Here is a 12,961-nt window from a genome sequence, read left to right on the forward strand (position 1 = left end):
TTCGGTGAAATTGTATTGGAGTTGAATACAAATTTTGTGTTATGTCATTGAAATCGTCTTCAAAAGACATTTCATATGATACTAAATTTGCATGTGATTTACTTGCCAAAAATGTGAAAAAATCATAAAAACCTTAAAAATGGACCTTTTTATCCTTTGAAATTGTGTCTAAAAATGAACTAAATTTTTATTTTCGGTGAGAACATTAGCAACTTCAATTTTGGGGCCACCCTAATGTATATACATTAGACCGACTTACTCTGTGTGGAAAGCAAAAACGTGTTTTTGTTACCCCTGTCAACATTTACCTTACTTTATTTTATAATGATTCCAAAAATATTTTAAGTCTAGAAGAGGTCTAGAAAGAGGGTATTTTGGAATATTTTTTTAATTTGTTTTAAAATAAAATATTCAAACAGGGGTTTTAAATGATCTATTTATAAGCAGCTCATAATTGTCATTTTCCAAATTATTTAAAATTGTTAGGTTTTTCACTAATAAAAATAAAATGAATGCACATTTTTGTAAATTTTGTGCACCACTAGACTTGGCTTCAAAAAACCTTTTAAAAGATACCACATACTATATATCTTGTTGAAGAAATAGTTTAAAATTAAAAAAAAAAAACAAGTATGAATGTATATTCGGGCGCAGCCGATCATATGATACCCTACACCAGTCAGTATGTATGTTAAAATGGGGATTATTTAAAAAATAAAGCATTTGGTTTGTTTTTTAACTTTATTTCGGAATATTTTTAATTTTTTTTGGCAAAAAAAAGAGATTTTTTAAGAGGGTTCAAAGGGGACGGATGGACATAGCTTAATCGACTCAGAAAATGATTCTAAGCCGATTGGTATTCTTTAAGGTGGGTATAGGACGAATATTTTTGTATGTTATAAACATCAGCACAAACCCAATATACCCTCCCCATTAAAGTGGTGTAGGGTATAAAAAACAAAAAGAAACTTTTTTGTAAGTGGTTTAGTTCACGAACTGCCATCGATAGACTAGAAATATTTTGGGAGCTATTACAAAACATAACAAAGATTACTTGAATTTACCATGAAAAGTCGTGTATCCCATACGATATTTTCTTGAAAACTTTCCAACTCACGAATGGACAACACAACACCGAAAATATTTTGAATAACATCATATTACATAACAGCGAATATTTTGAGTAGTGTAACTGAAGCACCATTTTTTTGTGAATCGGTCTAATAAACATACATACAGTGTCTCTCATAAGTATTCGAATTTAGGTATTCTATGGGAAGAAATCAAATTTAATAATATTTTTTGTGTGCAAAATAAATAAATACATTTGTTATATTATCTAGACAATCCTTAGGTTTCTTATCACACTTTTTATAACTTGAAAAATTTACATTTACTTAAATTAATTAAGCTTTTTTTACACGAAGGCCATAAAATTACCTCACAAAAGTATTCGAATTTTTCCTGTATTTCACATTTCATCATATTATAGGTACGAAACATCGTTCTTCTGTTTCTAATTGAATTATCTGGATTTAAGTATCTTTTCGTTACACTAGGATCGATATTTTTCGGCAAAGTTGGCTAGTATATATGTATGTAGATATTAGCACATATATATTTTCAATTTCCCCGATATTGTAGCGGAATACAATTCCAAAACATGCCTTAACAAAACGTCATCCTCCACGGTATATTTAAGTTTTTACTACTTATAACTTTCACGCTTAAGTTGCCCATTACCAAGGCAGATTAAGAAGGTATACTCATCAGCACAGCTGATTATCAGCTGCTTAAGGCCAATTTGTCAAAATGTTTGTTTACGTTACTATGGAAAATTTTGAAATTATTTGAATTTGATAAAATACTAAAATTTTATGAAATAGTTTAAAAAAATTGTTGTTGTGCTTCAAAGAAAAAAGTCCTAAAATAACAACACCTTTTATGATGTGTTTATTGTTTTGTCATAACTTAACAGTGTAAATCTAAGTCAAAATGGAAAAACTCTTCATCGACCCTGCGATAATATTTAGAAGTTACCGCCATTGAATATTCGCAAGTTGTACGTAAATATACTTTAAATTTGTGTATACCTTAAGATTAATTACATTTTATTAATTTATTTATAAAAGTTAATAACTTTTAAAAGGTTAAATCAAAAATATTGAGACATTTAAAAAATAAAAGGAAGAAATTTTTTTCTGTATACTTTAGAAGATTGGCAGCCACCGAAAGTATTTAAAATAACCGCCGTAAAAAAATATTGCCGGCTTAGTAATCAACAACAGTTGTTTATGTTTATGTTTTTAAACATTTCAGTTTGTGACTAGAAAATATTTAATAATTTTTATTATAATGGATTGTTTAGAAGATTCTCAGGTAAGATTTTATTTATTTTATTATTTATTTGGTTAATTTAATTAAAAAAATGTTTTTATTTAAGCCAAAATGTAAGCGCGTTTGCACCAACCCCACAAAGAAATGAAATTTGGAGGAAGAGAAGTCCTTAATAGAATTTTTGATAGCAAATCGTGAGATAGAGGTTTGTATTCTTTTTAAATTAAATAAACAGCAAACTAATGTTATTATTTGCAGAAGCCAACAGCGCAGGCTTACTACAAACGTTTTTCAGCCGAGACAAAGGTAGAAGTAGATTGGAAGCTTATCCGATCTAGGGTAAGGAACATGCGCACCAGCTACAATAAAGCCAAAGGTTGGGAGGGATCAACCGGAGCAGGCAGCATGGATGGCGAAACCATGAAAGGTATTTTTAAACTAAAAATTACATGTATGTATCCGTTTTTAACCTTTCCACTTTTATTTAAGCGTCACTAATAAAAATGTGTACATTTTTTTATGAGCTGGATGATATTTTTGGATCCAGGATTGTCGATAATGCTGTTATTGATGATAGCCTTTCTTCCGACAATTTCTCGACTGTACCGATGCATGCATTGAAGAAAGTCTACATAAAGAAATTGAAAATGTAGCTTCCACGAGCAAGAAAGGAATTTATTCCAGAATAGCATTGTCCGACATTTTGCAAATGCAAACAGAAATGCTTAATTTTAAAAAAGAAAGAGCTGAAAAAGAGTTAACTTTAAAGGAAGAAGAATTTTTAAAGGAACTACTATAGTCTAGTCTATAGTCTAGTTTATAGTCTAGTCTATAGTCTAGTCTATAGTCTAGTCTATAGTATAGTCTATAGTCTAGTCTATAGTCTAGTCTATAGTCTAGTCTATAGTCTAGTCTATAGTCTAGTCTATAGTCTAGTCTGTAGTCTAGTCTATAGTATAGTCTATAGTCTAGTATATAGTCTAGTCTATGGCCTAGTCTATAGTCTAGTCTATAGACCAGTCTAGCAAGTACAAACTATGGCAATATTAATTTTGTAAAAATGTATTATTTTAAATGAATAAGTTTTTGTTTTTTAATAAAATAATAAAAATGTACAGTGAAAAAATTAAATATTTTGGTTTTGTATAAAATGAAGCAATCTGGTTCGGGTATTACATATTGGAGGTAAGTTTATTTGTACTGTAAGTATTTCGCTATTATTTTCAATTTCGTCATTAAATTTGATCAAGACATTGTGCAAAATGCAACAAACCATGATCCAGTTGTTGCATTTTTTTTTATTCTCATTTGAGTTCATTCGAAATTTGAGTTCTTTTAAACTATTAAATTTCTCCTTTAAAATACCAAAGCAATTCTCAATGAGAACTCGATATTTAGAAAAGTGTTTGTTGTAGAGATCCCTTTCAGCTTTGGAATGTTCGATGCTGTTTCCTCTAAAAGGCGTCAACAAAAATGACTTTAACGGATAAGCGCTATCACCAGCAATCCATTGCGGTGGGGACAAAAATCGTTCGGGGTGTTTTGCTAGGGGAGAGTTTAAAAAAATTTTGCGTCATGTACGCTACCTGGATAACCTATTGTTAGTTGTCTTATTCGTAATTTGTAGTCACAAACTGCTTGAACTTTTACGGCATATTGACGTTTTCGAGAAAAAAATAACTCGTGGTCTTTGACAGGTGCTTCAGATAATTTTATTTCAGAGCCGTCTATATACCCTACGCAACCAGGCATTTCGTCTTTAGTTGCTAAATTTGTTGTCGTTCTTCTGCATTAGGCCAGCTTAGGAATTTTTCTTTCAAATTTAAAATTGCTTTAAAAACACGTTTTGTAACTTTTTGTATTGTGCCTCCGTCACCCACTCCAAAGAGGGTAGCTACTTTGCGTGTTGAAAGTCCATCGCCAGAGGATCCTAACAGATAAAGAACGATTTTTAACTGCATATCAATTGGAAGCTGTGCTGTTTTTGGACTTGTGTTAAACACATCATCGTCTTTAATCGAGTTCAGTATATGCACAAATTCCTCTGGCCGCACCCTAATCATTTGATTAAACCGGCTTTCGTCAAACATTTTTAACACGTTTTGGTTCCACTTATTGGATTTTGGAACTCCAAGGTGGATGTTTCTGCGATTCGTGAGCAAACTAGCGACGTTTGCTAAAAACATTTCATTTATTTGTTCTTCATCGTCATCATCACCTTGAAAAAGATTTATTTAAATGTAAACATGCGATTTATTGTTTCTTATTTACTTGAATCAGCCATAACAATGTCCAATATGTATTTTTCGCACAAACCGGCTATTATTTCAGTTTTTTGACTTGTTTTTGGCATTTTTGATTAAAAATATTTGTAATTTTTTTTATCAAACAGTGCAAAAATAATTTGGTTCAAACACACATACATGTTTTGCAGCCACAGTATATCGTATATTTTCATGCAAGAAAAACACAATTTGGCAATTTGTTTTAATTTTAATTATTTTTATTAGGTTTAAAATTAAATTTTTATAATAAAAGTGTATAATATTAATATATAACACGATTGAAAAAACTTTGTCGAATCTGAACATAAAATATTTCATGTTAACAAACAGCAATGCGGATGATTTTCATAAAACAAATTGATTTGCTGGCAAATAAATATTTTCTCATTGTTTCATCAATGTGAACACCAAAAGTCAAATAATTTACGTCATTTTGGTAAAATAATTATTTGATCTTGCAAACCAAATATAAGATCAAACAGCGTCAATGACAGCTGTTCTTTGTTTATTTTCTGAAAAAGAGTGTTATCACCTCATACAAAAATGTAAATAGTCGCTTATACGACTGGTTTTTATAAAATATAAATCTGAGACAAAGTTGTAACATTTAATTGAAATTCAAGCAATTGCATAAATTAATGATAATTATTATTTTTGTTGTTTGTTTTGTTATTTATTGGTTGGTAACAACATACTATATATAATTATACTACATAATATATGCATCTATAGTCTAGTTTGCAGTCTAGTCAACGGTTCCCAAATTACAATTAAATAAGAGATACTGTTATCTCGGAGTATGAAGTTAGGCCACATTTCATAATTCAAGGACAAGCTTATCGCAGATTTAAGTTTGTCAAATTGTAAACAAAAGTGTTCTTGTTTGGAAGGACTAAAAAAATATATTTCCGAAACAGAGGTGACTCTTTATTCGTCTTCAATACGTTAATCCAGGTAATTTTAAATATAAATATTTCATTCCGACGTGATACACAGATTTTAACTTGATTTTGTCGACCAATATTATTAAATTAACATCAGAAAATGCATAAATAGTCAAAACCATGCAGTAAAATTCACAGTACTTTCGCAAAGAGTTCAAGTTATATATTATGCGGAAAAACGCATTCCGCAACAATATCGAAGAAGTTCAACTTTCTTATATTATTAGAAACCTTTTCGTTACCTTAAAGAAAAATGAACGTGAAAGATCTCACGATCATAAAATTAAACATCATGTTAACATTTCAACAATGAAGTCATTCTATCTTCAAAAACAGGCAATTGAAACTTCTCTGAAATATTAATTATTCTCAATGTACGGGAATATTTTATAGAAATGACATATCTACATCTGTTTGACCTTAGGATTTATGGACTATGACAATTTTCGGATGAACAATTACATATTTAGAACAATAAGATATCAAAATATATATGAGGGTCCCCGAATTTTAATAAATTCCTCAAGGGGTCCGCAAAGTAAAAACCGGGGGAACCGCTGGTCTAGTCTATAGTCAAGCTATAGTTTAGTCTATAGTCTTGTCTATACTCTAGTTTATAGTATTGTTTATAGTCTAGTCTATAGGTTATAATCTAGTCTATAGTTTAGTAATTAATTGAGAAATTATTTAATTAATTTATTACTCAATTTATTTAAACAATTATTTATTATATTAAAGGATATAAAAATATATTATTAATAAACAATTCTTTATAATTTTCAATTTTATAGATATGTTATTTAATGAAAATTATTTATAATTTGGTTATTTCCGGGCTTATAACGATTTTTTTTTTTTTTGAAATCGCTATAAACCGTTCCAAACAACCAAGTTTTTTCGCTACATTGACTATACTAAATAGCAACAATATGACAGTAAAGATCCACCATCTATCTCTTTTCCACTTGCACAAGGTATTGAAATGTAATTTCAATACTTTGTGCAAGTCTATCTATCTCTTTTCCACTTGCACAAGGTATTGAAATGTAATTTCAATACCTTATGCAAGTCAATCTATCTCTTTTCCACTTGCATAAGGTATTGAAATGTAATTTGTATTTTTTGTGGTAAAATTTTGATGAAAAGCAATATTTAATGAAATTTTAGAATATATAGAAGTTATTATTCAATGATATAGCTTTTTAGTAAATATAAACACATATATTTTTGGCTTTTGGTTTGGTTGCGCATTAGCTGTTCTTTTTGTTATGTTCCTGCAAACAAAATCTTGTTTTTTTACTGTTTTATCTGTCAATTGCTTTGCGAAATTATTTGTTGTAATGTGAACACCGGGCAAACAAACTTTTACTATTTGTATTGAATTGTGTTTGACTTTGTTTCTTCAAACAAAACGTCAAAATAGAAATACTCATTTTAAGCATTATGAAATTAAAATGTATTTAATTTTTTGTTTTCAGGCAGAAATTTCTATGAAATCGTAAAAAATATTATTAAATAGTTTCTTTAACGTTTAACAAAAATGTTTTATGTTTGGCGTTCACATTGTGTTCACACTAATAAAATATTTGTAGGTTGACAAATAAAAATGATTCACGAAAAACAGCTGATATTTTGTTTGCTCTTCAAAAATATTTTGTGTTCACATTACAGCCAACAAATATTTGATAAAAAAACGTCAAATATTTGATAGGTGTGAACGTACCTTTATAATAAGAAGAAGATAATTGTAAATGTAATATGAAAATAAATTTAAAACAAAACAAGAGTTTTATCCCTTTTATTCATACTTAGTTTTATTTTTCTAGGTTCAAAAAGTAGCTTTTGTAGAACGAAAAAGTATTAATACTAGCATTTTATAGGTTATCATTTACCCAGGTTCCTACATACTTAATTTCATGTTCGTAGGTTCAATATTACGGAAAATTCAAAAAGTACCTTTTAAAGAACGAAAAAGTACAAAAAAGTTCCTTTTATGGGTTCTAATTTAATGCAGGCTCTACATACTTAATTTCATGTTTCTAGGACATGGTCCACACTAGAAAACTTTTGTTGAAAGGCTTTTTCTTAATTCTCTTTTGAAGTTTCCTTAGAAACTTTTGCATTGAATTGTTTGTTGTACGAATGAGAAGAATAACAACAAAAATGGTCGAAGTAATAGTACCCTGTTTTTATTGCGATAATTTTCTTAAATTAATACATTTAAAATTAGAGATTGCATTTATAAATACGTGATCATATTTTTCATGTATTTTATACTTGCTAAAATGTAAAATTCTTTAATTTTTTCGATTTTCATAAATTTGTTTGCTGCTAAAAAATACACCTGCACTTTCAATTTGAAATTAAAAAAAAAACAAAAAATGAAATGTCAAATAATTAAAAAATTATTTTTTTTTTTGGTTTGTGAAAATTAAAAAGATGTTGAAGAAGAAATTATATTAAAGTAATCGGCCGAATCGTTAAAATTACGCAAATATGTAAAGATTTTCAATAAATGGAATGAGAAACAAAATATTTTTCCAATATTTGGTAAAAACCAAGGCGGTAAAGAGTTTAAGTTAATATCCCATGTTAAACACAGGTGGAATACATTATCATGTGAATATGGAAATGTGTAAATCATGATTTTCTAGAATTTTCTTTAATATCTCTTTCATCTAAAAGAGCTTTAAAAGAGTTATCTACGGATTCTACTGAATCCTTGTAGAGGGCAATTAAATTAAAATTAAAGCAATTAAATTAAATTGTTTTTCAACAACTTAAGGAAAATTAAAACACAATATGCACAATAATTGTGTAACAGGTTTATGATAAGACTTAATGTACCTTTGGAAATACTTCACCAAAGCAGAATCCAAAGAGTTTGCTGTGGAATTATATAATCGTTTATTTCCACGCAATGAACTGGATGAAGAATTAGTTGATTCTGATGTTGATTTATGTTTTGAAATTTATAATACTACATGCCTAATTTCCGATTTAAACAGCAAACAATAAGTAGTATGCAATATCCAAGAAAGATCAGAAAACAGCATTTATCATTATATGATAATTTTATATACCTGGATAAATGCAATAAAAGAACGGAAAAGCTAGAAACCAAAGAATAAATAAGAAATGAAACTGTTGTCAAAAGTACCTAAGTCTATTGTCATCCGGTACCTAACTCTAAGAATGTATTAGTAGAATTCTCAAGTCAGCATAGTTGCAAAAAATAGTATTGAAAAATATTGAAAAAAAATTATTACATTTCAATTTATACTTTGAAAGGTTTCTTAAGATATTTTGCACATATTTTATCTATAAACATTTTATAAACACGTCTATTTGTTTTTTAATCTATAATATTGAAAAATAAATTATTTATTTCAAATATCTTTTTCGTTTACCATATGAAAATTTACAACATTGTTTTTTTAGTTTTAATTTCAAACAACAAAAATTCAATGTCAAAAAACAAAAAATATTTTTTTTTTCGTTTGTAAAAAATATATTATTTTCGGGCTATTAAATGTGTTTAAATTGTGGAAAAAAATTATAAAATATAATGTTAAGTGATCAACAATATTTCAAAGTGCTATTATCCTCAAATTTTCGCGAAAAAGTTCAGAAGTTTTGGGAGAGAGAATACAATTTTTACGTATGTGTTGGATTTACACAGCACTCATCTGTGAGAAGAGCGTAATGTTATTGTTGTAAAAAAATGACAGCGTTTCACTTCTTGTTTATTCTTTGCTAGAAACCTTTTAACAATCTGTCCAACTTCAACATTCAAAACAAACAAAAAAATCGATTTCTTTTTGTTAATATTTTTTTAAAACGAATTTTAAAAATGTTTGTTATATAAATTATTTTAAAATGAAATGTTTTTCGTTTTATTCTTTATAATATAAAACCGTATACATTACATAAATGCATTAAAAGTATTGAATTTCTTGTTAATATATAAACAAAAAAAGAAAAACCGGTTTTTTTATACAAAACCGTATTCGAAACCGGGTTTTAAAAATTGGAATTTTTCGAATTATTCGAAACCCGGTTTTTGGAATAGACCTTTTTTTGAATAGTCTAATTGGCAATCTATTCTATATTGAATTTTCTTATTTGAAAACTTTTTATGAACAATTTAATTCATAATTTTAAATTTAATTTTTTTGCTTTGAAAACACAAATATATATTTTTTTGGATTAAAAATAAATTAATTTATTTTGACACAACAAGAGCACTTTGTAAAAAAACAAATAAAAATCAGCTGCCCTAATAATTTCACCTTACTTAGTGCATCCTGCTCTGCACCTTAAATTTGAAATTAGAAAAACAAAAAATGATATGTCAAACAATTAAAAAAATAATTTTTTTGGGTTGTAAAAATTAAAACGATTTCGATAAAGAAAATATATTAAAACAATTGTAAAAAAATAAATAATATGTGTTTGTGTTATAAAAGTTGTGTCCGAATCGTTTTTTGTGCGAATTTTGGACTTGAAATATTGAATATTTGTTGTTGATGCTTTGTGTTGAATTCACACAGAACCCTACAAACATTTGGAAGATATCGTCCATAGAAGATATCAAAGCAATATTAAATTATTATAATTTGGAAGAAAATCACCCAAGCAATATTTTTTTGATATCGCAATGTTAATATTTAAAATAAACAATAAAAATATTTAAATTAATATTTTTTTGATTTTGTAAAGTATTTTTTGTCGCCAAATTGTTGTATTTATTTCTGTAAGAGGATTTTCATCCTACGCAATACGTTTAGGATATCGTTATGTTATCGCATAGATGATATTATAGCAATAAAAATATTTTTTTCAAACTTCAAAATATTTTCAAAATAAGAAAAAACTAATTTTTTTAAATAAATCTTACTTCAATAAGTTAATACGCGATAAATCAAGACGACATCATTACAATTGTAAATTATGCTTGGAAAAATGTAAGTTTATCTTTATTTTCACACAAAAAATGGATAGTCATGATGTTTTGGTTTTCAGAGTACTTAAAAGAAATCAATATTAAAAGAATCTTCCTGTGGGTAAAACAAAATTGTGCTGGGGAAACGTTAATTTGGCATATTTATATTTTTTCCATATTGTAATATTTTATTGCTAACACTAATAAATGTGTATTCAAATTGCCAATTTTTTAATTTCTTATACTTTTCTTCCTAAAGATAATAGGAGAATATCTCCAATATATCTTCCAGACGATTATCTGAAGATATCTTCTTATTTTCACCATGTTGATTATCTAGCAATGTCTCTTTTTTGTCTTCTAGGAGTATTGCTTTCGTATTGCTTAGAAGTATCCATTTTGATTTACACTGTTTAGTTATGATGTATGTTCCCTACAAGAACAGTGACAGTCATTTGACTGACACTAGTGAAGGAAATATCGATCATTGCGTAGAACAAAGTTTCTATCAAGTTCTTAAGGGCAATATGAAAAATTTGATTGAAACTTTTGGGTACATGTGATCTTGCATCTCCCTTGTACTTATGAACTCTTCCGATTTTAAAACATATATTTGAGCTGCTCACACTTTTGCTTTTTACCAATCAAGGATGATGAAAATGTTAGTCACGATTGACTAATCATTCTTTATGGATATATCCATCACAGTTGACCAATCACACTTGATGAATATATCCGTCAAATCTGACGGCTATACCAATTTATAATAAAACACAATTTATTAACATTTTAGGATATATATTTTTTAATTTTATTGATATACATAGTAAGCATATATAAATTAACTATCAATTTCACCTTTTTACATACCTTACAGAATGTAAAATCCTCTTATGCTCCTTTTAATTTGTGGAAATAAATTGGCTGTAATGAAATACATATAAATATTGAAATATAAAAATTAAAAATAAATATGTATTCATATTACCACAGATTAAACTCCGAAGTGTTTATTCTCAGCTCCACTTCCTGTACTGTTTTTAAATTCAGTTTATAATAAATCTATTTATTTTTTATAATTTTAGTCTTAAATATTTTAATTTTTCGCTTCTTGATCTTTATCTTTCACAGGAATTAATTTTTGCGACGGAAAACACAGTAAGAGTCAAATGTAGTTGTTTCACTCTTTCATATGCAAATGAAACCCTTTATCACACATTGAGTACATCAACAGTCATTTTGCCGGTCATTTGACCGGCATTATTGATGGAATTATACATTAACTCAAAGTAAATTAATAAAGTAGCGACATCTCTTGTTGTACAACAACATCTACAACAAACACATGTATTTTGTTTTTGGAATAATCCAAGAATGTGTCAAAATAAAATTTAAGAAAATTTCCTTTAACATCAAAGTGAACAAAACATAAATATAAAATATTACTTTTAAGTTGAAAATATTAAGGATTTAATTATATTATTATATATTATACAATTTATAACACTTTTAAACTACTTTAAAACCAATTTAATTCATTTTTTTAACTTTTCACAAATTTTAACAAATTGCAAAACACAATTTAAAAATGGCGACATAAACAATGTTAACAATTTTCAAAACAAACTTTGACAACTAATTTTATTTTTCTATAGAAACTATAGTTAAAAAAAATAGTCAGCTGTTCAAGTGATGCTACTTTATAAATTTACTTTGCATTAACTATTTTTATAGAAATTGTAAGTGTGTTAGTAAAATCATTTTGTATGTGTACATACATACATTTCTTTAAGAAGAAATTTAAATCATACGACTTGTATTCTCTTTTTTTGTTATACGGATGAAATATCATTTTACTTTAGTATTCAGTTAAAGCTTTCTTAGAACTCCAGGCCCATTTTATCCCCCAACTTAGAGCCATCTGCTGGTATTTACTCTGGTTTCGGCTTGACCAAGACATTCTATCGGGGATCAGAGTTTCAAAGTTTCCCACATATTCTGTGTCTGGTATACGATCAGACGTTCGATTATTGTGTATAACCTTTAAATGTGTCTAGTATAAATTGATGAAATGTCTATAACCTGTTTTGGCCAGTTCGCCTAAAGTAAAGAGCCGTTCGGCTGTAAACGGCGCCTCATATCATAAATATGTTTCTATGGGTGGAATATCTGGCAACGTTTCTAGAGCCTTGGTTGAAGTAGTACACTTATATCCAAACAGCATTTACGCAGAACTCCCTGTAGTAGTTTGATATTGCACTTTTTGTCTACAGCAGATTATTGAAGCATAAGCTAGAATTGGTCTAATTACACTTTTATAAAGCCAATTTGTCATAGTTCATGCCTATAGTTCTCCTACATATCGTTCAGAACCGATTTGTCTTTTTGATTCTGTCCTCTATTTTAATTTCCGATCAGTATAAGTAGAAATTTTTGTCTTGTCTTGTTAA

The 12,961-nt window shown here is 27.9% G+C and overlaps 1 protein-coding gene and 1 pseudogene across 1 annotated transcript; one reads left to right on the forward strand and one right to left on the reverse strand.

Annotated features, from left to right (window-relative positions):
* The first annotated feature begins 2,594 nt into the window (after positions 1 to 2,594).
* On the forward strand, positions 2,595 to 3,231 carry LOC124420883 (annotated as a pseudogene).
* A 135-nt stretch (positions 3,232 to 3,366) lies between these two features.
* Positions 3,367 to 4,756, reverse strand: LOC124420820. Its single transcript, XM_046955060.1, has 2 exons — positions 4,609 to 4,756; positions 3,367 to 4,555 (listed from the first exon to the last, which is right to left on the reverse strand). Exons 1-2 carry the CDS (start codon positions 4,688 to 4,690, stop codon positions 4,104 to 4,106), a joined length of 534 nt encoding a protein of 177 aa, XP_046811016.1. The 5' UTR covers positions 4,691 to 4,756; the 3' UTR covers positions 3,367 to 4,103.
* Positions 4,757 to 12,961: the final 8,205 nt, after the last annotated feature.

This window comes from Lucilia cuprina, chromosome 6, assembly GCF_022045245.1.
Source record: "Lucilia cuprina isolate Lc7/37 chromosome 6, ASM2204524v1, whole genome shotgun sequence".
Taxonomy (NCBI): Eukaryota; Metazoa; Arthropoda; class Insecta; order Diptera; family Calliphoridae; genus Lucilia; species Lucilia cuprina.